At 43.0% G+C, this 24,344-nt stretch overlaps 1 protein-coding gene across 1 annotated transcript; it reads left to right on the top strand.

Annotated features, from left to right (window-relative positions):
- The first annotated feature begins 15,038 nt into the window (after positions 1-15,038).
- Positions 15,039-23,166, top strand: LOC123052091 (COP1-interacting protein 7). The gene is made up of 10 exons (XM_044475174.1): positions 15,039-15,407; positions 15,508-15,687; positions 15,792-15,897; positions 15,978-16,008; positions 16,375-16,408; positions 17,140-17,292; positions 17,993-20,042; positions 20,329-21,619; positions 22,492-22,575; positions 22,740-23,166. The coding sequence occupies exons 1-10, from the start codon at positions 15,349-15,351 to the stop codon at positions 22,802-22,804; spliced, it is 4,053 nt and encodes a 1,350-aa protein (XP_044331109.1). The 5' UTR covers positions 15,039-15,348; the 3' UTR covers positions 22,805-23,166.
- Positions 23,167-24,344: the final 1,178 nt, after the last annotated feature.

Here is a 24,344-nt window from a genome sequence, read left to right as displayed (position 1 = left end):
CTGCCCCCGTATATAAAGGAGAAAGGGAGGAGGAGGCCGGCCCTAGGAGGGGGCGCACCAAGTGTGGAGTCCTACTAGGACTCCCTAGTCCTAGTAGGATTCCACCTCCCATATGGAATAGGAAAAGAGGAAGGAAAAAAGAGAAGGAAGGAAGGGGGCGCCCCCCTTCCCTAGTCCAATTCGGACCAGACCAAGGGGAGGGGTGCGGCCACCCTTGAGGCCCTTTTTCTTCTTTCCCGTATGGCCCAATAAGGCCCAATACGTATTCCCGTAACTCTCCGGTCCTCCGAAAAATACCCGAATCACTCGGAACCTTTCCGAGGTCCGAATATAGTCGTCCAATATATCGATCTTTACGTCTCGACCATTTCGAGACTCCTCGTCATGTCCCCGATCTCATCCGGGACTCCGAACTCCTTCGGTACATCAACATACATAAACTCATAATAAAACTGTCATCGTAACTTTAAGCGTGCGGACCCTACGGGTTCGAGAACTATGTAGACATGACCGAGACACGTCTCCGGTCAATAACCAATAGCGGGACCTGGATGCCCATATTGGCTCCCACATATTCTACAAAGATCTTTATCGGTCAGACCGCATAACAACATACGTTGTTCCCTTTGTCATCAGTATGTTACTTGCCCGAGATTCGATCGTCGGTATCTCGATACCTAGTTCAATCTCGTTACCGGCAAGTCTCTTTACTCGTTCCATAACACATCATCCCGCAACTAACTTATTAGTCACAATGCTTGCAAGGCTTATAGTGATGTGCATTACCGAGTGGTCCCAGAGATACCTCTCCGACAATCGGAGTGACAAATCCTAATCTCGAAATACGCCAACCCAACAAGTACCTTTGGAGACACCTGTAGAGCACCTTTATAATCACCCATTTACGTTGTGACGTTTGGTAGCACACAAAGTGTTCCTCCGGTAAACGGGAGTTGCATAATCTCATAGTCAGAGGAACATGTATAAGTCATGAAGAAAGCAATAGCAACATACTAAATGATCGGGTGCTAAGCTAACGGAATGGGTCAAGTCAATCACGTCATTCTCCTAATGAGGTGATCTCATTAATCAAATGACAACTTATGTCTATGGCTAGGAAACATAACCATCTTTGATTAACGAGCTAGTCAAGTAGAGGCATACTAGTGACACTCTGTTTGTCTATGTATTCACACATGTATTATGTTTCCGGTTAATACAATTCTAGCATGAATAATAAACATTTATCATGATATAAGGAAATAAATAATAACTTTATTATTGCCTCTAGGGCATATTTCCTTCACATAGCACAGCAACGGTCGGAATTTTGAGGCTCAAATTCCTCAGGGCTATCATGTTCCTCACTGTGTAGGCAATCCGCACTGGCGAATTCCTAACTCCTCAGTCAGAACAAATTCCTCAGAGACCAGAAAACTTCGTCTCTGTCACTGAAGAATATGACTGAACTGTATGAGATTTCCAATGGCTTCACTCGAAGGGATTGGTAGGTGTAGGATTTTGAGTTGACCATCACATGGAAACTTTTCCTTAGTATTTCCTCGACCCCCTTTAACAGTACGGTGTTTCCTATGACTCAAGAAAGAGAAAATGAAACTACGAAAACAAAAGTCTTCATGCTTCATGTTCCTCGAATGGATACCTAGTCTTCAAGGTCACACCAATTTCTTCACTTTCAAAGTCTTCAGAAAGTCTTCAGAAATCCAAAGTCTTCAGTCGAAGAACTTCATTTTTAGGGGTCGACTTTCTCTGTAAATATCAAACTCCTCATAGACTTATAGACCTGTGTACACTCATAAACACATTAGTCCCTTAACCTATAAGTCTTCAATACACCAAAATCACTAAGGGGCACTAGATGCACTTACAGTCCCTTGCATTAAACGTCTGCGCGCGCCGCCAGGACAGAAGCCTGCTATGCATGCACCCAGCAAACCCTGCCTGCATGCGTCGATCGAGCCTGCATGCGCCGATGCCACGATCCCACGATGCGCCGACCGAGCCTGCATGCGCCGACCAAGCCTGCATGCGCCGATGCGTCTGCCACAATGCACTATCGAGCAGCTTTCTTGCACGCCAGCCGCCATGGATGCAGCAACGGTCACTGCCGCTGGTTCCTCTCTTCTATCTAGGTGGCTACATATTTGTGGCTTGTGTGAAAAAAGAGCCACTCCCTTGCTTAGTTGTGCTCATTCATCCCTACTAACAAAGCTTTCTTGCATGCACTAGGTGGTTACTAACAAGGGAACGCTACTAACAAGCCGAGCTCTCTAAGAAAATAATCAACAAATATGTAGTCCCAATATGTAGATAGGGCCAACAAGCCCATAGCATGATCACATAGCTCAAACTAGGAAGAACTTAATAATAGAATAGATAGAAAACAATAATAGAATCTAAGAAAAGGGCCAACAAGCCCATAGCAACTCCAACATAGTTCAATTACAACTTAACATAACATAGACTAAAAAAAGATAGAGGGTTTAGAACCCTAGCCGCCGCCTTCTCCACCTCGCTCCTCCTCCGGGCGCCCTTTTCACTGCTCCTCCTGGGCGTTGTCGATGGGGTACAGAAGAGTGTGCATGCGCGTCGCGGTGGGGAAGATGTTGTTGTACTCCGTGAACCTGTTGTGGGTGGTGAAAGCGATGAACTCAGAGCCACACCAAAACACCCGGCCGAGAAGGTAGAAGGCGTCGAATGTGTTGGTGAAGTGGGCAAGGAGAGCAACCACCACCCGGTTTTGGATGACCTCCTCGACGCGGAACATCGTTGGAGATCCCCTCGGGAGGTGGTGGTAGCCGGACGCGAGGAAGAACTCGGTGAAGTTCCTTGCGGTCCTCAGCCTTGATATCGCCCACACACGTAGTGTGCGATCAACGTACACGCCGGTAGGGTAGAGCCTCTCCGGCACGGTGGGTGGGAAGCGGTAGGTTGGTCCGGTGTACTGCATGGCTGAGGGATGTGCAGAAGATGGAGAAGGGGTCGAAGAGCAAGAAGGGCAGATGGATGAGGGATGGCAGAGGCAGAGGGTGGCTTAAATAGCCGTAGTGCTACGTGTTATTTGGCCATGGCAATAACGGGGTCAAATGTGAAGTTAGTAGCCCTTTTCAAACCCACCGCAGCATCGGGAGTGTACACGCATGGGAAACGGTGGTTTGAAAAGAAGAAGAAAAGAAGCTAATTGCACGCGTGGGAATTAGTGGTCAAACCCTATATTATATGAACAAAAGGAGACAATTTTTGAAGAGCTTGTGGCCATTTTGCATGATAAAAATAAATTTGACCCAAAAACATTTGGTCATTTTGCATGATAAAAAGAGATAGAGGGCTTGTGGCCATTATACAAATGCAAAATGACCCATTTTTTAATAGTTTGTGGCCATTTTGCATGATAAAAATAAATTTAGCCCTTATAAATTTGGTCATTTTACATTTGTATAGAACAAAAAAAATAAATTTTCTACGCAATGTCAATTGTTGTGTAATTTCAAACGATGCAAAAAAAACCCAGAGCCAACACGTTCACAAAAAACAAAGCCAGCACGTTCACAAAAAAAACGACGCGATTTGACGGCCCAACTAGAGCTTGGTTTCCTTTTGGGCCCAACACCACCGTTTTTTTTCTGCGGAGTCAGTGATGGGCGAGCAGCCGAGCACAACCAACAGGATCGCCTCTCGCGGATCGCCCCATGATCCAACGATGCGGAGCCGTCCTTGTGATCCAACGGCCCGGAGCCTGCACGCAGCATGCCCACTGAATTCCTTCTAGAAGACCACATCCGAGGGCTATCGCTTGACGCCAGGGTATGATCGGACGGCTGACGTTCGGAGCTAGGGTTAGGCGAAACCTCGCGGGGTTTAGAGGGGTTTTGAGCTGGTCAACGGGGTTACGAAAGCTTTGACTGAGCATAACTAATTTTAAAAAAATCAAAAAAAATATGAAACCTTCGCCGTTCGATGTTTTATAAGGCACACTAACGAGAAAAAATACTAAACTTGGTCTATGGTCATTTTCATGAAAAAACCCTAGCTGGCACGATCGAGGTCAAATGAGCACCATTAATTTAAAAAAAATCAAAAAAATATGAAACCTGCGCACAATGTTGTGTTATGTGACATGTTACCAACCAAAAATCATAAACTTGGTCTATGGTCATTTTCATGAGAAAACCTTCACACATATGAGCTATCACCTACAAGATTTCATAGAGTTCAAGGAGATGAGGTAGGGTTACCTTCTGTTTTTGAAAAATTTAAAAAATCAAAAAAATCACCAAATCTTTATTTCAAAGTGAATAAGAAGGATCCAAACTTAGTTTTACATTTTAATATTTTAAACGTGTTTTTAATAGTTTTTATATTAAAGCATATTTTCCAAAAGAAAATGTAAAAATATGAAGATTAATTCAAAAAATAGTGAGACTTCGAATCTACACTATATAGATTGAATAGGTGTTATTACAAAACATTTGGCTCATTTAGAGTAGGTTCAAAAAAACTTGATTACAAATGGGCTGTTTACCCTAGCATGGGGGCTCATTTGGAGCATATTTCTCAAATTCAAATTTTTGTGACCTCCTCTAAATCATCTCAAATTTTGCACACATGATCTCCTACAAAAACATAGATAGTTTGCCAAGGTTTTATTTTTTTGCATTTTCTTGAATTTACACAAACATACATAGATAATTTGCTGGTGGGAAAAAGCATGCATTTGATTTGATTAATAAACATGAGACCAATAACATGTGTGATCAGTGAAGCAACACTGAAACAACATGTGTGATCAGTGAAGCAACACTGAAGTGATCAGTGAAGCAACACTGAAACAACATGTCTGATCAGTGAAGCAACACTGAAACAACATGTTTGATCATTGCAGCACCTAAACTCTAGTTCACAACATCTAAACAGAACTAACCATACACCACATGCAAATATAAGGACAGACAAATATAGATAGAATAATACGTTACTAGTATCACCATAGATTAAGTTCACACCATAAACTGCCACATTAAGTTTACCATAAGTAACCGGACCCTAAGTACCCAAAAGATTAAGATTCAGTTCACATCATCACACCATCACAGCATCATCACATCACTTCACGCCGGAGTCAGGGCCTTCGCGAGCGCAGCATGCTGCCCCCTGATCATGTAGTCCTCCCCGCGGATCGCTACATCCTCTGCATGAGACAGAAGGTGATCGAAGCGGCCATCCTTCGGCTTTGGCTTGGTGGTGCAGTAGGGGCAGTGCCACTTCTTGAACTTGCGATTGTAGAAGGAAGCAACTCCCTTGGCCTTGACCTTCTGCACCTCCTTGGCTGTGAAGGACGCGACGTTTCCCTTGTACACATCATCTCTAGAATCATACTGCACACATGAATGAATTGCATTAATACATTATAGATTCATATACACCATGTCAAAGGAACTAAATGAACAAGGGATAGGCTTACCTCATATTCAGAATCGTCACTAAACGCCCCCTCGTACGGGTCGTAGTCGGCCAGCTTCCTTTTTCTCCCCCTCCAACCATCATCCTCCTGAATATACAATTACATCCATCACTAGTAGCCAATTGAAAATTTAGATATGCACACATGACACATTGATCATAGGGCTAATATACTCCCAATATCAGAAATGTTTTAGAAGTGGTTTTTTTATATTTCTGTGCCCCTTAGCTCTATGCATTCAAAAACCACATCCATCACTAGTATATCAATGTATTAGATTTGTACACACATTGATCCAAAACCCCAATATGACATTCAAATAACACATTGATCATTGTTCATGCACACACATTGAAGAAAAGAGCTGATATAACTACATATTGTGGACAAATATATATACTAATGAATGAAATTTATATACTAATGAATCAAAAACCTCAATATGACAAATTTACACACATTGAATCAAATTTATAACTTCTTAATCAATGGATTCCATTTGGGCATATGACATTCAAAACTCCAATCTGAGTAGCATTCAAAAACAAATCTAATAGGGACCCAATCTAAGGCAACGAATCTGAGTAGCATTAAAAACCCCAATCTGTGAGCACTAAAAACAAATCTAATAAGCATCATAGCATTAAAAACCCCAATCTGTTCACAACATCTAGCATTTTTGCAACGAATTTATCCAAATCCCAATCTAAACACCCCAATCATTGCAGCACCTAAAATCATAGTTCACAACATAGCATTTTTGCAACGAATTTATCCAACAAACCCTAGTCCAAAAAACCCCGTCCCCCCAACCCATACCCTACAGAAAACCCCGGCCCATCCATCAAACCAACTACTCTAACCATCTAAACTACCATATGAATCACAATCTAACCAATGCAACTAGGGAGCAATTAACTCTACAAGCTAAGCAAGTGCAAATACCTCCTCCTCCACGGCAGGCGGCGCGACGGGGGCATCTGGATGGACTGCGCCGCTCGACGCCTTCACCTTCTGCAGTGATGAGGCGGAGCCCGCCACATCCGCAGCGGTTGTGAGTTTCCCCGCACCGTCGTGGACGCCGCCGACATCCGCGGTCACCGCGCCTGGACCCTGCAGCTCCACCACATCTCCGGCCACTGCGCCGGCGTCGCCACGAGCGTCGGCCATCTGACAGATGGAGGCGATGAAGGTGAGGAAGAGGATGCAGTGGGGGAGAGTGAGATGGTGTGGTGGAGGCAGTGGAGGAGAGCGAGATGATGCCGGTGGGGGAGAGGAAGACGATGCGACAGGGAGGGGATTTGGGGGAAAATGGTAGGGGCGATGGAGGTGGTTGCCCTCTTTATATGATGGGATGTTTCGGGCATGTCCATGGACACGTGCTACCCCACGACCGCGGTCTCGCATGCGCCCACGTATACGCGGCCCCACTCGTCAGCTAACGGTCAAAGGCATTGACCCGACGGCAACGTCCGTTATAACCTATTCTGAGGGTTTCGGGCAAGGGAGTGGGGAAAAGTGAGCAAAAGTTAACAGAGTGGAGATGAATGAGTAGAGCTAAGGAACCAGGGGCACAGAAATAAAAATCCCTTGCTAATATTATATGTGGATGACATATTGTTGATTGGAAATGATATAGAATTTCTGGACAGCATAAAAGGATACTTGAATAAGAATTTTTCAATGAAAGACCTCGGTGAAGCTGCTTATATATTGGGCATTAAGATCTATAGAGATAGATCAAGACGCTTAATTGGACTTTCACAAAGCACATACCTTGATAAAGTTTTGAACAAGTTCAAAATGGACCAGTCAAAGAAAGGGTTCTTGCCTGTGTTACAAGGTGTGAAATTGAGTCAAACTCAATGCCCGACCACTGCAGAAGATAGAGAGAAAATGAAAGTCATTCCCTTTGCCTCAGCCATAGGTTCTATCATGTATGCAATGTTGTGTACCAGACCTGATGTGTGCCTTGCTATAAGTCTAGCAGGGAGGTACCAAAGTAATCCAGGTGTGGATCACTGGACAGCGGTCAAGAACATCCTGAAGTACCTGAAAAGGACTAAGGATATGTTTCTCGTTTATGGAGGTGATAAAGAGCTCGTCGTAAATGGTTATGTTGATGCTAGCTTTGAAACTGATCCAGATGACTCTAAGTCGCAAACCGGATACGTATTTATATTGAATGGTGGAGCTGTCAGTTGGTGCAGTTCCAAGCAAAGCGTCGTGGCGGGATCTACGTGTGAAGCGGAGTATATAGCTGCTTCGGAAGCAGCAAATGAAGGAGTCTGGATGAAGGAGTTCATATCCGATCTAGGTGTAATACCTAGTGCATCGGTCCAATGAAAATCTTTTCTGACAATACTGGAGAAATTGCCTTAGCGAAGGAATCCAGATTTCACAAGAGAACCAAACACATCAAGAGACGCTTCAAATCCATCCGTGATCAAGTCAAGGAGGGAGACATAGGGATTTTTAAAATACAGACGGATCTGAATGTTGCAGACCCGTTGACTAAGCCTCTTCCATGAGCAAAAAATGATCAGCACCAAGACTCCATGGGTGTTAGAATCATTACACTGTAATCTAGATTATTGACTCTAGTGCAAGTGGGAGACTGAAGGAAATATGCCCTAGAGGCAATAATAAAGTTGTTATTTATATTTCCTTATATCATGATAAATGTTTATTATTCATGCTAGAATTGTATAAACCGGAAACTTGATACATGTGTGAATACATAGACAAAACACAGTGTCCCTAGTATACCTCTACTAGACTAGCTCGTTAATCAAAGATGGTTAAGTTTCCTGACCATAGACATGTGTTGTCATTTGATGAACGGGATCACATCATTAGGAGAATGATGTGATGGACAAAACCCATCCGTTAGCTTAGCATTATGATCGTTAAGTTTTATTGCTATTGCTTTCTTCATGACTTATACGTATTCCTATGACTATGAGATTATGCAACTCCTGAATACCGGAGGAACACCTTGTGTGCTATCAAACGTCACAACGTAACTGGGTGATTATAAAGATGCTCTACAGGTGTCTCCGAAGATGTTTGTTGGGTTGGCATAGATCGAGATTAGGATTTGTCACTCCGAGTATCAGAGAGGTATCTATAGGCCCTCTTGGTAATGCACATCATGATAAGTCTTGCAAGCAATGTGACTAATGAGTTAGTTGTGGGATGATGTATTACGAAACGAGTAAAGAGACTTGCCGGTAATGAGATTGAACTAGGTATGAAGATACCGATGATCGAATCTCGGGCAAGTAACATACCGATGACAAAGGGAATGACGTATGTTGTCATTGCGGTTTAACCGATAAAGATCTTCGTAGAATATGTAGGAACCAATATGAGCATCCAGGTTCCGCTGTTGGTTATTGACCAGAGATGTGTCTCGGTCATGTCTACATAGTTCTCGAACCCGTAGGGTCCGCACGCTTAATGTTCGATGACGATTTGTATTATGAGTTATGTGTTTTGGTGACCGAAGATTGTTTGGAGTCCCGGATGAGATCACGGACATGACGAGGAGTCTCAAAATGGTTGAGAGGTAAAGATTGATATATTTGACGATAGTATTCGGACACCGAAAGTGTTTCGGAATGTATCGAGTACATATTGGAGTACCGGGGGGGGGTTACCAGAACCCCCCGGGGGAAAGATATGGGCCATATGGGCCATAGGAGGGAGGCAAGGCAGCCCACAAGGGGTGCCCCCCATGGGAGTCCGAATTGGACAAGGGGAGGGGGCGCGGCCCCCCTTTCCTTCTCCTCCTCCCTCTCCTTCCCCCTTTCCCCTTCCGGTAAATGGAAAGTGGGGGGGGCGTATTGGACTAGGGGTCCAAGTGGGACTCCTCCCACTTGGCGCGCCCTAGGCCGGCCTCCTCCCCTCTCCCTCCTTTATATACGGGGGCAGGGGCACCTCTAAGGCACATCAATTGTTCTTAGCCGTGTGCGGTGCCCCCCTCCACCATTTACTCCTCCGGTCATATTGTCGTAGTGCTTAGGCGAAGCCCTGCGCGAATCACTTCACCATCACCGTAACCACGCCGTCGTGTTGATGAAACTCTCCCTCGACACTTTGCTGGATCAAGAGTTCGAGGGACGTCATCAAGCTGAACGTGTGCAGAACTCGGAAGTGCCGTACGTTCGGTACTTGATTGGTTGAATAGAGAAGACGTTCGACTACATCAACCGCGTTAACCTAACGCTTCCGCTTTCGGTCTATGAGGGTACGTGGAGACACTCTCCCCCTCTCGTTGCTATGCATCTCCTAGATAGATCTTGCGTGATCGTAGGATTTTTTTTTGAAATTGCATGCTATGTTCCCCAACAGAGTATCTGCGAGAACCAAATGTGCATGACACAGAAAAGTTGTTGGCTATTAGAGAGGCCAGAGGGTTTTCAGGAATGCTCGGAACAATTGATTGCATGCATCGGCAATGGAAGAAGTGCCCCAAAGGTTTGCAGGGAATGTATCAAGGTCTCACCAAAGAGGCCACCATCATACTAGAAGTAGTGGCATCAGATGACTTATGGATTTGACATGCTTTCTTTCGGATGTCAGGTTCTCACAACGACATCAACGTGCTTTCAATGGTCTTCGGTAATCAGGAGGCTTTGTATTGGGGAATCACCGTCGTGCAACTACACCGTCAACGACCGTGACTACAACATGGGAGACTATCTTGCTGATGGCATCTAACCTCACTGGGCGGTGTTTGTGAAGACCATATCCGAACCATTGGGCGAGAAACAAAGCCACTTTGCAACAATGCAGGAAGCAGCTACGAAGGATGTGGAGAGGGCATTCGGAGTGCTTCAAACTCGTTGGGGATTGTTTGTGGAGCTGCAATGATGTGGAAATCAAAAACTTTGTGGCAACTTATGACATGTTGTGTTATTTTGCGGTTATTGAGGATGAGGGTGATGGTGTTACCCAAACCAATGATTTTGAAGCACCTGGAGGATAAGTTCAAATCTCGAAAGATTAAGATTCAACTCAGCTTATGAACTTTCTACAGTTGCATCCGAATCTACGAGATCATTATGTGCACGCGCAGCTACTCAGTGATCTTGTGGAGCGTATGTGAACCCACAATGAAAACCAAAGAGCTGATGTTTGAGTTGTGAATTTAAAATAAATTTTATGCACACGCTATGTATTTTCAGTACCAACTTTTGTTATTTACTTGCGGCATTTGCGTGTATGATGGACGTGCATGGATTTGAGAGTTTAGATATGAGAAATGTGGATACCGAGCACGAGATATGAGGGCTCATCCGGGTGCATCCGCGGACGTGCCCGGGCACGTCCGCGCGTATATATAGGATCAGATTTGCCAAGTCCGGCTGCAGATGCTCTAACCGAAGAAATAATCAGGAAATGTTTCTGTCTCTGGCTAGCTATCTCGTAGCACGGTGTTTTAATGATTGCCACTGATCATTCAACAATTGCACCAAACAAAAAGCCACCACTATTCAGCATCCACGGATACTGCAGCCTACGGGGCAGGTGATCAACTCCTATCCTATGGTTGACCTAGGTGCTTTACGAAAGGTAATTGGAGGTGAAACATTGCAATCTCATTAACATGATTAGCAGTCATATTAAGCGCGCTGATCCCCCAGAATGCAGTAATAACAAACTAACAATGATAGCTATTCATAACACCTGTCACCTGTCTCGCCCTTGATTGTGTTACAGCACCAGTGACAACTTAAACAAAGTTTGAAGGAAAACCTGAACTTTTCATGGGAACATCGTGTTAATGGAACGTAGAAAGTTGTGATATGGTTTTCTGTTCCTTTGGAATAAAGAAAAGCTGTGGATGGCACGTCAGGCATACCCATAAACAAAACCAAAGTAGTGGATAAATCAGAGTTAGTTAGGAGCCTTGAGGCAGAATCTAATGACCTCAGTCGAAAGGGACTCAATGGATGTGAGAGATTGGTGTGCCCACGAGACGACTCCCTCTCGCTCCTTCAGAAACTGTGCCATGGCTGTTCTTGTGCCTCAAACTGCTTTTTTACATCCGTAGTCTCGTCCTGTCTCTTTGCCAAATGAGTTTTCACTAGAAAAAAAGAAAAAAAAAAGTCCAGCGCACAAAATTTGTTAGTACATGAAAACAACACAGTGTTGTTTACATAGCTAATTTTTTTATACTGCACGCGTTCAAATACAATGTTTCCATTTTACGTTGAAAACATTTTTTTTCAGAGATGCTAAAATCAGATCATCATATTTATTCTCATCAGATGAGTTGAAAAGTCATGTTTTATTAAAAAGGTGCACTTTGCATATATAGTCCACTCCTAAATTGTACCTCGTGGTTCCCTGAAGTCTAGGTGGGTTTCAATGTTCGATGGGGTTGTAACATTTCTTTGGTATGGAAAGGGACATGCTGGCAGAATCCGAGGAAGCATTTTCTCTGATCGTGGGCAGATATCCGTTGGTTTATGGGCTCTTTTCTGTTGTGTTTGTTCGCATATAGATTTTCGAAAAGTCAAGCTTCTCACACTTTGACCAAGATTAAGAAGAAAACTATCAATGTCTATAATACTAAATGTATAAAATATTGATGAGGACATCCCTACTATAGTTAATCCATAGCCTCTGATATACACGGATCACTGAAGCATGGAGAAGGCATTAGTCGTATAAAGAGCGGAGACGGAGTTTCAAATTATGATTTCGGGACTTTAAGCCACTGTGATAACACAAGAGGAACATTGACGGAGTATACAAGATGAAACTTTATAATTTCGTCCATGGTTAGCTATAGGTGCTGCGCACATCAGTATTGGGATAGACCCATGTATTTTGGAGGAAAAAACTACTTGTAGTTTTTAGTCTGTGTTTAGGTAGGAGTCCTACTTAAGGCTGGATTGGACCCGCCCTCCCTCGCCCAGACGAATCTCACGCTTGCCCCTAAATACACAATTAGGGCATCAAATTAGGATTTGTGTTTTTGTTTGATTGATGTTTATTGTTTGGTACTCTTTGCCATAGACACGAGAGTCAGCAAAACCTCGTGTACTAGGCGTCATGAGAACTTCATTGTGTTAATCAAAGTACTTCAATTTATATCCGCCATTCGGATTGCATATATCAAATTCTTGCTAGTTCTCCGGTTGTATGCAACCCAACACTAAAATGAACTTTTGGTATGATATAAATGTATCATCCTTAAACATAAACCAACACCACGTGACCGTTGTGGTAATCAATCAATCTTGTTGAAAAAAAAACATAAACCAACTTTATCTACCATTTTTCTGGATTTATTTCAAGCCTTCGACGATGTGCGTTCAGTGTGAGGAGACGTCCTGTTGACTATGAAGGCGTTTGTGACTACTTCGTATCTCAAGATGATGTGTTGACTCGGTCTCTCGAAGGTACTCATAAGAGTAGGGTGTGTGTGTGCGAGCATTCATATGGATGTGTGTGTATGAGCGTCTACGTCTGTACTGTGTTAAACAAAATCTTCATTGCCCTTGCTGCAAACAAACACTTTCATCATGGCTACATCGTAGTTTCATGCAACAAAATAAAAAATAAAATAAAATGCCCACATCATACTGACTTGTTGACACAGAAAGATATGTTAGTAGCGATTATTTCCTGTTGTTGCATGAAGATTGGTGGTTTACAAATTGACGGAAGAAATAATACCATCTCATAGAAAAATTGGGCCATTTTATAAATATGAAAATATGTCTCATGATATATCTAATGATGCATATTTATTTTTTATATGTAGATAATTTCCTCTATAGTTGACCCCTGGAAAAACATAATTACTTATATTTTTTTGAACACATAATTATGTATACTTAAAGCATACTCGGGCTTTTGGTGGGTGCTCGTGAGGTGAGAGAAACAAAGCGTAAACTTTTCTTTTGAGTGTTTTGGAAAAGTCTCGGCCGACTTGATATTACACTTCGTGATATACTTTGATCTTGTTAATGCATAAAGCCGGCTGCTTATTGTTGAAGACAAGGCATTGTTTGCAAAATCTCTCAATTCTCGAGTTGTTTTCATCAACAAGATGGCGAATTGTCACACACGTTGAGTTCATATTACCTCGTGATCTGATAATCTTTTGCTCATTATCTTGGTTACTTCCTCTGTTCATTTTTATAAAACATTTTAGAGAGCTAAAATTAAACTGTTTTAGGTGTTATTTTAAATGTCTAAAACGCCTTATAAAAATGAACGGAGGTAGTATTTGAGACACCATACAGTTTGCATGTGATTCTCTTTTCTTGGCCCACTCATTTTTCAATAGCAAGGAAGATGTCGGTGAACATTTAGACCTAGAGTAGATCGTTTTCGCATTTAGTTTGGGCTAAAATAGTTCTGGAAAGACCGGTTAAGTAAAATGATGAGAGTCATCTAAAAAAAAAGTTAAAATAATGAGAAGATATAAAAGGAAAATCGGGAGCTGGTTCTTCCTCATTTATTTGTATAAGCTATGCATGCATGACTATAATAATGCCATGCTATAACTAGACAGACGCCATCTGAGAGCTGCATAAATTAATGATAAATCCTTTCTAAATATATAAAGAGATGTCACTGTCGAGCTTTTGACCTCTCGAGGCTCCCTGATCCTATAGAACGACTAGACTAGAAATATTGAGCCGCTTAACCACTGTTCACTGTGCCGAACCAATAATACCCCTTGTGAGTCACGCCCTAGGCATAGCATGGGCGCTCAAAAAGTGAACTCCAACCAGTACATCAACGCGCAATGCGTAATGCAGCAACTAATCAAAATTCAAGATACGTTAACGTAAACCAAACTAGTATATCAACGCCAAAATGCGTAATGCAGCAATTAATCAAAAAAATCAAGATATGTAAACGTAAACCAAACTTATGTAGCAAATCTTTCATTGCCCTTGCTGCAACCAAACGATTTCATCATGGCTGGCTACATCGTAGTACTAGTTTTCATGCAAAAATAAAAAAATAACATGACCACATCGTACTACTGACTCGCTGACGCCGAAAGATATGTTGGTACTAGTAAATAACGTTTATGTCCAGTTGTCGCGCGAAGATTGGTGATTGGGATTACAAATTGACAAAACAGAAAAAATGGTACACTGCAGTACTTTTTTTCAATAATTAAGACAGAACCAACACATCCACCATCCTCGTGTCAGTTGCAACGACAGCGATCCTTCTTCAAAAAATCCCTCCTCCAAAATTCAAAAACCAGAGCCCCTCATCCACTTTCGTTTTTCTGTTGAGGGGCAAAACGGTCAGACCCGCACCAACAGTCCACTCAAAGCCGTTGTTATCCCGAAAAGCCAGCCAGCGCCGCATAAAGCGAAAAAAAAGGATAATAAAAAACGAAAATGAAAACAAAAGCAACAATCTCTCGTAATCTCTCTTACTTAATCACGCCTAAGCTCCCCCAAAACTCGAGATCAGGGCCGCTAATCTCCCCGAAACACCCCTGGAAGTTTCCGGTTTCACCTTCGTCCGTTTTTCCTCCCGCATTTCTCACGGAGGAGAGACAGAGAGGGGAGTACCAGTCTCCAGCTCCACCAAACCAGCAGAGCTCTCTCTCTCTCTCTAGTCCTCTCCCCCTCCACTCCGCTCCCTCCCCCACAGCGCAGCAGGGCGCACGTTATCGGATTCGGGCGCGCGCGGCCGAGATCCGCAGCACGCCGCCGCCGCCGCGCGATCTCGTCGCCGCGGGAACTGCATTGCGCGGCTCGCCGTCTCCCCGGCGTTTACCCGGGGGCGGCTCCGGCGGAGGCGGAGGGGCGGGGGGCGGGTCTCGTCCGCGATCCACCAGATCCGACCTCGCCGGCCGCGGCGGCGCTGCCATGGAGCCCGACGCGCCGCTCGACTACGCGCTCTTCCAGCTCTCCCCCCGCCGCTCCAGGTGAGGAAGCGGGGCACTGGGAAGGGGATGCCTCGCCCTTTCGTTGCGGTTTCGCGTGGGCTGAGGGTGGCTGGCTGACTGACTCTGGGTGCCTGCGCAGGTGCGAGCTCGTGGTGTCCTGCAGTGGGCGGACGGAGAAGATCGCGTCGGGGTCGGTGAAGCCGTTCGTGACGCACCTGCGCGCCGCGGAGGAGCAGGCGGCGGCCCAGCCGCCGCAGCCGGCCATCCGGCTGCAGCTGGACCGGCGCGCCGCGTGGTTCAGCAAGGGCACCCTCGAGAGGTATGCTGATATGGCTTATGCGGCGGTGCTCGGGTCGGTGGTCTGTCGATTGTCGAAGAGATTGGATTCTGATGGGTGCTTGCCTGGTTCCTTTGTGCTTGAAGGTTCGTGCGCTTCGTGAGCACGCCGGAGGTGCTGGAGATGGCGAATACATTCGATGCAGAAATGTCGCAGCTAGAAGGGGCTAGGAAGATTTACGCGGCACAGGGAGTGAGTATCAATTATCATGCAGTTCTTTCAGCATGTTATGCAGTGTAGCATTTGTCTAAAATTGGCAATTCTTTATGCAGACTGCTGTAGGTGCTACCTCGGGTGCAGCTGGTATGCCCTAATGTCTTGTGTCTTTTCATACCTCATACAGTTCATTAACACTCGTTCATCATGGGAAACTAAGTCCATCTTAACTGGAGTTACTCAATGGGAGCTGATAAAGTCCAGGAGCAAGAGATTGTTCTCTTGTTGAATTGGCAACTGTATTATTGGCTTGCATTAAGAATTTAGGAACCTTTGATTAATGCTAGATACATTGATGCCACCATGTCTATATTATTCATCACATATTAACATGAACCTCCATTAATAAGGTAACATATTAGATTAATGTGACATTATTACTGTCATGTATGGAAGCATATGATGCTTCTGCCTTCTGGATATAATTATGTAAACTCTTCTTCTGCTTGTCAGCTGAAGCCTCAGCAGCAGCTGCAGACATTACAAAGTAAGCCCATCTCTTATTTCAATTGCCGCTCATTTACCTTGTTTGCCGGATAAAATTGATTCGATTCACAATCAGTTTGTACTTTGTTAAGTAGGTTAATATTGTGATGAAACACGTTAACTGTAGTTTTTTTGCCAAGTCTTGCACACGTTGTGGTTTATACTCCATATGATTATTGTGGAAATGATGTTCCCATCATGTTAGCTGCTTTCTATAACCTTCCGCAAAAATTCAGAGTGCAGATACTTGTAGCATGTGGACGATAACACCCGTATGAAGTTAGTTTCTTTATCCTGGATGGTTAATTCGATTTTATTCTGTGATTACATATCGTGCACTTTGCGTGGATATATTTCTGCCTTCCTTTTTTGGGAGCTTTGAGTGAAACAAACTGCCATCCTTTAATTGGTCTACGGTGCTTATATAAGGACTAATCGTTATTAGTTTAATGAAATGTTATTGACTGGAGGACCGTGGTTATCATTTTTTTGTTATACCTTTGTTTATTTATATACAAGACTCAATCTACTTCTTACTAAATTAGAATGATTGATATGCATTCATGTGACAATGCAATGTGCTGTGAGTTTTTGATAGATAAGACATCTTGAATACATAATTTTTATCTGTAGGCTGTGTTGTGGTATCAAGTAATTTACAGTTTCACCCTTTTAATACAACCTGAACTATCTTAACCATCCATAATTTATGCCCTGGCTATTTTTGTGCAGGAAGGAGCTTCTTAGAGCAATTGATGTCCGTTTAAGTGCACTTAAACAAGACCTTGTCACGTCTTGTGCCCGGGCATCATCCGCAGGGTTCAACCATGACAGTGTCTCTGAGCTTCTCCATTTTGCGGACCACTTTGGTGCCAGCAGGCTGAGGTATGATTGAAGCTTGTCAAGCCCATAATTCAGTTATAAACTTACAGTCATATAGGCATATGGGTATTACTCGAAAGTCTTGGTGGTCAGTGTTAAGTAGTCCAACGAAATTACAGCTAACAGCTTATCTAGTAAGCATATCCCATTAAGGCACAATCCATCAGCAACAACTACTTTGGTATATATCTAAAAGTTGATGTGCAGATTTAGCACAAGTGAGCCCCCATCAGCAGTAGACTGATGTGCTCAAGTTATCCTTTTTGACATTAAACAAGCAGATCTAATTGAGGATATAAAACAACATGTAGCTGTAAAGAGAAAGTTTATCACTGTTTTTATCAAATGCCATTATAATACACGTCAACTTAGTTCTATGCTCCTGCAAAAAAAAACTTAGTTCTATGAGGATTAGCATGGCATAATTAACAAAATAAGATGCTGGATGGTGGAAGCTGTATAGAAACTTTAGAACTCAAGTTTAGGAAATAACTCACCCATCGTGAAGTTATCAATCTCGAAATTGGGAAAAGTTTGCAGGAGAAGGTTCTTCTAGGAATTAGGAGGGTGGGTCATGTTAAATTGGAGCGCATTGAGATATGATATCTTCTGTCACAGTCGTCGTTTATTTTTTGTTCCTTTGCTGCCTTTCTTGATGAATGGTGTTTAGATACATATGACAACTTGAACTTGTTATATCCAGCGAAGCATGCAACAAATACATGTCACTTTGCCAGCGTCGTCCAGACATCAATCCTCAGGCATCCCCAGCACCTTCATCACACTGGAAGAGCTTCGAAGATGGGGATCTTCGTGACTCCTGCAGTTCAGACATGTCTATAGATGAGCCACCGGCCGATCACGGTGGATCCAGCAATAGATCTACAAGTTGGGGTAGTGTCCCGCATACCGATAGATTAAGCAGCAACCAACATTCAGTTGATGTTCCATCAGGATCGAGCGCTGAACAGCAATCTAAGCCAACCATCCAGCAGACAGTAGATAAACAAGAAAACGAAACTGATGCTCCAACTGCTCCTGCTAAAGAGCTTTCGAGGCGTTTGAGTGTGCAAGATAGAATAAGCATGTTTGAGAATAAGCAAAAGGAGCAAACTTCAACTTCTGGTAACAGCAACTCTGCAGGTACTGCTAAGGTTGTTCCAGTGAAAGGTGAGCACCGCAGGGTGCCTTCTGTTGCGTCCATGGACAAGTTGGTAAGAAGGTGGAGCAGTGTCAGTGACATGAGCATTGATCTGGGTAACAATGATAACAGTGGCTGTAATGACAAAAGTGAAAATGGAACTCCAGCTGGGACACCAACATCTGCCAATCTGGAGGCCAGTTCAAAAGTAAGAGCTGATAAGGATGCTAGCGGGGTGAAGAATCCAGACACATCTCAATCTTGGTCACGTCAAAAGGACGGTGACAAGCCCAAGGATTCTACCACTACAAATGCTTCTTCGTCCTCAACCTTTAATGCTACATCTCCACCCTCATTATCAGCCATTGTTACCAAGGCTCCTGAAAAGCAGACTAGGTCTTGTTCGGGAGATGACATGGCTATAGCCTCTAGTACTGAGAGTGAGTTATCCTTTGACAAGGAGCAGGGAGTTAACCAAGGACAAGGCGACACACGGTTGTCAGAGCATGTTGCTTCAAATGTTTCCACTCAAAACCGACAAAAAACATCTTCAAGGCCAGCTGAGGAAGCTTTCCCGAAACATTTTGATACTTTAACTAGTCCATTGTCAGAGGATCATGTCCAGATAGATAAGGAAATAACTCCTGTTGCTCATGAAGTACCAGTTGCAAGTGAACAGATTGGACGTAAAGATAGTAGAGCTCGCCTTCGTTCAAAAGAGATGCATGCTGGAGCAGACGCAGTTGTGAAGAAGGATCGATCCTTTCGAACAGTTGGGAAAACGTCAAGTGGTGTTGATCTCAAATCGAAAGCCACATCGCATTCTCGCACTAATGTTAGGGGTTCATCTGGTAGGGACGAAGCTGGCTCTACAGAATCTGAAGTTCATGATGCTAGCTCGCGGCGGAAAAGTCTACCACGGAAGGTAGAGGATGTGCGGAGAAAGGTTGCTGTTGGGTCTGAAATACTGCCTCAATTGGATTATTCTAGTCGCCAGGGATCAAATTTGAGCAGACAATCATCTAATGCTGAGCAGGAATTGAGTTTGCTGGGAGGTAAAGTTAAACCAGTAAATGATGCAAATGCTATTCCCTTGGAGCAGACTAGGGCGACGAAACCGGCAAAGGGGAATCAAGATCGGCATGATGAACTGCAAATGAAGGCCAATGAGTTGGAGAAATTATTTGCTGCACACAAGCTAACCACTTCCAGGAGAGGAAAGTCTACAGATGCACAGGTTGATGATACACCTAGGTTAAGTGAGGTAAAGCCTACACAGGTTCTTCCAGAGAAGATTTGTATGAAGCAAACTGTGATGGAGAGTAACAACTTTGATGCCAATGAGCTTCTGAAGATAGTGGACAACGAAGGGTATAACAACAGCACACCAGAAAAACTTGGGATGCTTAGCCTAGAAGAGTCACGGGGAAAGTTTTATGATCAATATATGCAGAAGAGGGATGCAAAACTAAAGGAGGATTGGAAGCTGCAGAAAGAAGAGAAGGAAGCAATATTAAAGGCAATGCATGAAAGTCTAGAAAGGAGCAAGGCTGAGATGCGGGCCAAATTCTCTCGATCTGCTTTGCAATCAGTTTCACGAAATAAGGATCAGGTATTAGATTCTACATGGATTAGTGCTGTACTTCTTCAACAGAAAATAGTAATTAAGAAATTCTGTTATTTTGTAATGCTAGCGTATAGCCCAAATGCTGTACTCTGTTTTTTTTTCTACTAAAGGTAAAAGGCTAGTTTAGTTTTTCTGCGAAGTACTGAAAGTATGTTTTTCAGCAAGTATAGATGTAGAATGAATGCTACAATCATTTGACATATTGCAACTTGCAATAATGCGCACTTGTGGATTTTGCTTGTTAATAATTTGTTATATTTGCCTTTTCCAGGGGGCAGATTCTTTCCTGGTAGAAGATGAAATGAACAGTGACTACCTATCTGGTGATTGTTCTTCCAGGAGTGCTGATTCCAGGAAGCATTTTTCAAACAAAGTAGCTTACACACAAAAGAAATCCATTGCTCCTGTCCATAGTCATAAGCATTCGTCAAGAGCTGTAAGACCCGGTTATGCAAATCGCAGGAACCCACCAGAAAATCCTCTTGCACAGTCAGTTCCCAATTTCTCCGACTTCAGAAAGGAAAATACAAAGCCATCAGCTGGTCATAGCAGAGCTACTGCAAGGGCTCACCCAAAAGGTTTTTCCCGTAGTAAGAGCATAATTGAAGAGTCAAAGAGTATTTTGTATCAAGATCAATCAAGGGGGTCACAGTCTATGAGAAAAGACTTAAATGCTAGTGAATTAAGGGACACTTCATCAGTGAACAGGGATATTTACAACTGTGCTCCCTCAGGAATTTCTAGTAACACCCATAAATCTGGCGTACCGAAGTCTTTTGTTAGGAAAGACAATGGGACTCACCCTGTTGTCGGTATAACCGGATTTCGACAACCAATGTTTGCAAGTGTCTTACAGGATGAAGATGATGATTTTCCAGATCAGCAAGAGGATTCCCCAGATGATGCCAAAGATGAAGAATACGAAAGCATTGAAGAGAATCTCAGGGAAAGTGATTTTCCTGCTGATTCAGACAGTGAGACTCCAAAACTGAGTCAGGATTTTGGAAATTCAGACGATCCAGGATCAGAAAATGGCGACGTTTCTTTTCCACGGGAAGCATCCAGTACCAAGTTCAATGCTTTTGCAAGAAACATGCATGATTTACCTGGTGAATTACCAGCCCCCTGGAGCTCGCATCATCCACACCTATTGCCTTATGCAAATGATACCTCGGATGGTGATGCTTTTGTCGATTCACCAACCGGCAGTCCATCACCGTGGAACTCTCATTCGCTGGATCAAATAACAGATGCTGATGTTTCCCGGATGAGAAAAAAGTGGGGCAGCGCTCAGATGCCTTTTGGTGGTGCCAATGCATCTCAACAGCCACGCAAAGATGTCCCAAAAGGGTTTAAGAAGCTGCTGAAATTTGGGAGGAAGAATAGGGGTGATGGTTTAGTAAATGACTGGGTTTCTGCTTCAACTGCCTCAGAATGTGACGATGATATGGAAGATGGCCGGGATCTGGCAATAGGATCCTCTGATGATTTCAGAAAGTCAAGAATGGGCTATCTTTCTTCATATGATGGTTTTGTTGAGAACGAGGTTTTGACTGAACAAGGTATTTTCTTTGTATAATCCTCTATGCATGCTATTTCAAGTATCATATCTTCCGAGTATTTATTGCATTGTATGCTTTAACCCATTTGAAGTATAGTGTCATGACCTAGATTAAGCTTGTCCCCCATGACAACTAGAGCCACCTTTTATTGGCAACAACTCATACTTTCCAACGCTTCTTTCCATACTTACATCAGAATAAAACCAATAGGGTACAAGGGTCCTTCATGTTTCCAGATAAAAGCAAATGGCACTTTGTGTGAAGTCAAACTATTTGTGTGCAAGTTGACTCACACTATCTTCAGCTTATTTAAGAACTTCTGATGTTGGATTCAGTATTATAACCAGATAAATTAAAGTGACGGTGAACTAGTTACTTTATCCTTGCTGAAAAGCTAATATCCTCTCTTTACATGTTACATATACTAGCCTTGGAATCAATTGTTTCTATCCTTGGAATCAATTGCTTCTATCTCTTGACATGAATGTATCGTTTGCAGCACAGTTTTTTTGGTAACAAATATTAAATCCCCTCGTTCACCCACCTCTTTGCACTGATCATATTTATGTTGTCCCCAATTCCAACTCCCTATTTTCTTTATGATACTGACATATGGGATGAAGTTCTGCTTCGCAGTGACATGGGTGGACCCAAAACTAGAATCCAAAAATAGGGCCTTCCTAGATCATGTGCATGCAGTATTGAAAGAGTTTTGTGTATGGGAATGATACATTTCCATTAGTGGATATTTGCTTAGACTTCTGACTTTTGAGTCTTAAGCTGTACGTCTCTTTCAGGCTTCAGTTACTGTTTTATTTTGCTCTTCATTTCTTTTCCTGCATATTCTGGTTACTTAAGATCTGAATTTGCAGAACAATCGCTGCGCAGCTCCATTCCAAACCCCCCTGCAAATTTTAGACTGAGGGAGGATCAACTGACTGGTAGCTCAATTAAAGGTATACAAACGTCTAGACATGTAGTATATTCTTATGTTACGCTGCTCAATTAGAACATAACCCATGAAGATGACCGTTCATCTTTATCAATAATTAGTGTTACTTGTTCTGTCATTGGTAATCTTTGCCAAAAGTCTAAAACTATCTTCACGCCAAAATTGCAGCGCCACGTTCATTCTTCTCCCTGTCGACATTCCGGAGCAAAGGAGGCGATGCTAGGCTAAGGTGACCCTCAAGCACCAGAGCTGGATTGTATAAAATTCTTCTGGAACTAGGTAAAGATATCAAATTTTCACGGTTGGTACGCGGACACTGCTAGCTTGTCATATATAAATACATATCCTGTATCTATGGTAATTCTTATAAGCTGCCAGTTAAGCGTTTCCACTGTTGTTGTTTGCTAATTCTTTTTCCTTATCTTTTTTTCATCTCTTGTGTAGAGTTGGACTCCTAGAACTTTTGTTGTTGCAATTTTTCCACTTGGCCCAGAGACACTGTATTATTTTTTATTATTTTTGTGATATGCTTGTATCTCCCACTCCATTTGTTTCGTCGTTCACACACATATATATCACAAATCCATTTCAAAGCTGTGTATTGTTCAGTAGATCATACCATTTTCTTCCATATACATATGCTTTTCTACATATTGCTGGAGCATTTCTTGTACAGGCGACATATGATGCATAATGGGGCCCCTTCTGTGTAAAGTCTTCTTATTTTCTGAACCATATCTTATGTATTAGTTGATTTGGAATGTTTGGGGCCCAATTCGTGTCAGAATTCTTGGATTTAAAACATGTAAACGAGTTGTATCCTCTGCCGACATGCAAACTCCCCATGGCTTCCTGAATCAGAAAGGGGTGAATTGCTCTGCTCTACTTCAAGAACTTGTAAATAAGAGGCATAATCAATGCCCTTTGTCCAGTCCGTGCTCTTTCAAATGACCACGTCTCCATCAAAATTGTGACGGGATTCTCCGTTCAGATATACAAGTCGTATTTGACCGCCCCAGGTTCAGTCTTTGATCGTGTATTTCTTGTGCAAATATTTCGTTAATACTTGCAAATCACAACCATAAGGGAAATGCTTGTGCATCTGAACGGGAAGTGCAAGAACAATCAATTTGCAAACAGACAGAGGGGTGGGGGGGGCTAAAATTGTATTTTACCCGGGCAAGTAAATGCAATCAAATTCTTGTACAGGATCCATGTGCATGCATTACAAGTTTACACCACTCGGGTGTAGCAGTGCTGTGTGGCTACTGTGTGTGTAGGCTCCCACGTCCCACGTACTAGCAACTAGTGTAAGCCCCGACCTAGCGCATGTAGAGGCATGTCATGGACTCTGTAGATAGATCATGGCATGGCTCGTGCTACATCCTACCACCGTCCATGCACACCAATCGTACATGTCCTGTAACTGCATTCAGCCCACTTTTGACTTCTGCAGTCGAGCAGAGATAATCTTGAGGGAATCTTTTGCTAAGACTTGGTTGGACTGCTCACATTTGAGAGGCGGCCGACGCTTCTACAAAATTTGTAAAGATTTAATGGAAATGAGAGTTCAACTAGTACATGACAGTGCTATGTGGTGTCATCCAGCGAACCTATACCAACTATATGCCCATGTATAGCCATCCTAACAACTAGAAGTAAGGGCATGTACTATTGTATGACGGTATTCATAGACAGTAATATAGACAACCCATGTAATGATTTATCTGTAAATAGTCTATTTTTGGCCAAAACTAATTGCGAGGAGAAATT

The sequence above is a fragment of the Triticum aestivum genome, chromosome 2D, assembly GCF_018294505.1.
Source record: "Triticum aestivum cultivar Chinese Spring chromosome 2D, IWGSC CS RefSeq v2.1, whole genome shotgun sequence".
Lineage (NCBI taxonomy): Eukaryota > Viridiplantae > Streptophyta > Magnoliopsida > Poales > Poaceae > Triticum > Triticum aestivum.
This window is presented reverse-complemented; position numbering and strand designations above follow the sequence as displayed.

What these genes read in the sequence shown, in the direction of transcription:
- LOC123052091 (XM_044475174.1), top strand. Translation starts at nt 15,349, where the DNA reads ATGGAGCCCGACGCGCCGCTCGACTACGCGCTCTTCCAGCTCTCCCCC. An exon ending in AGCAAGGGCACCCTCGAGAG is followed by an intron (nt 15,688 to 15,791) that starts GTATGCTGATAT and finishes TTGTGCTTGAAG; the next exon opens with GTTCGTGCGCTTCGTGAGCA. An exon ending in TTTGGTGCCAGCAGGCTGAG is followed by an intron (nt 17,293 to 17,992) that starts GTATGATTGAAG and finishes TGTTATATCCAG; the next exon opens with CGAAGCATGCAACAAATACA.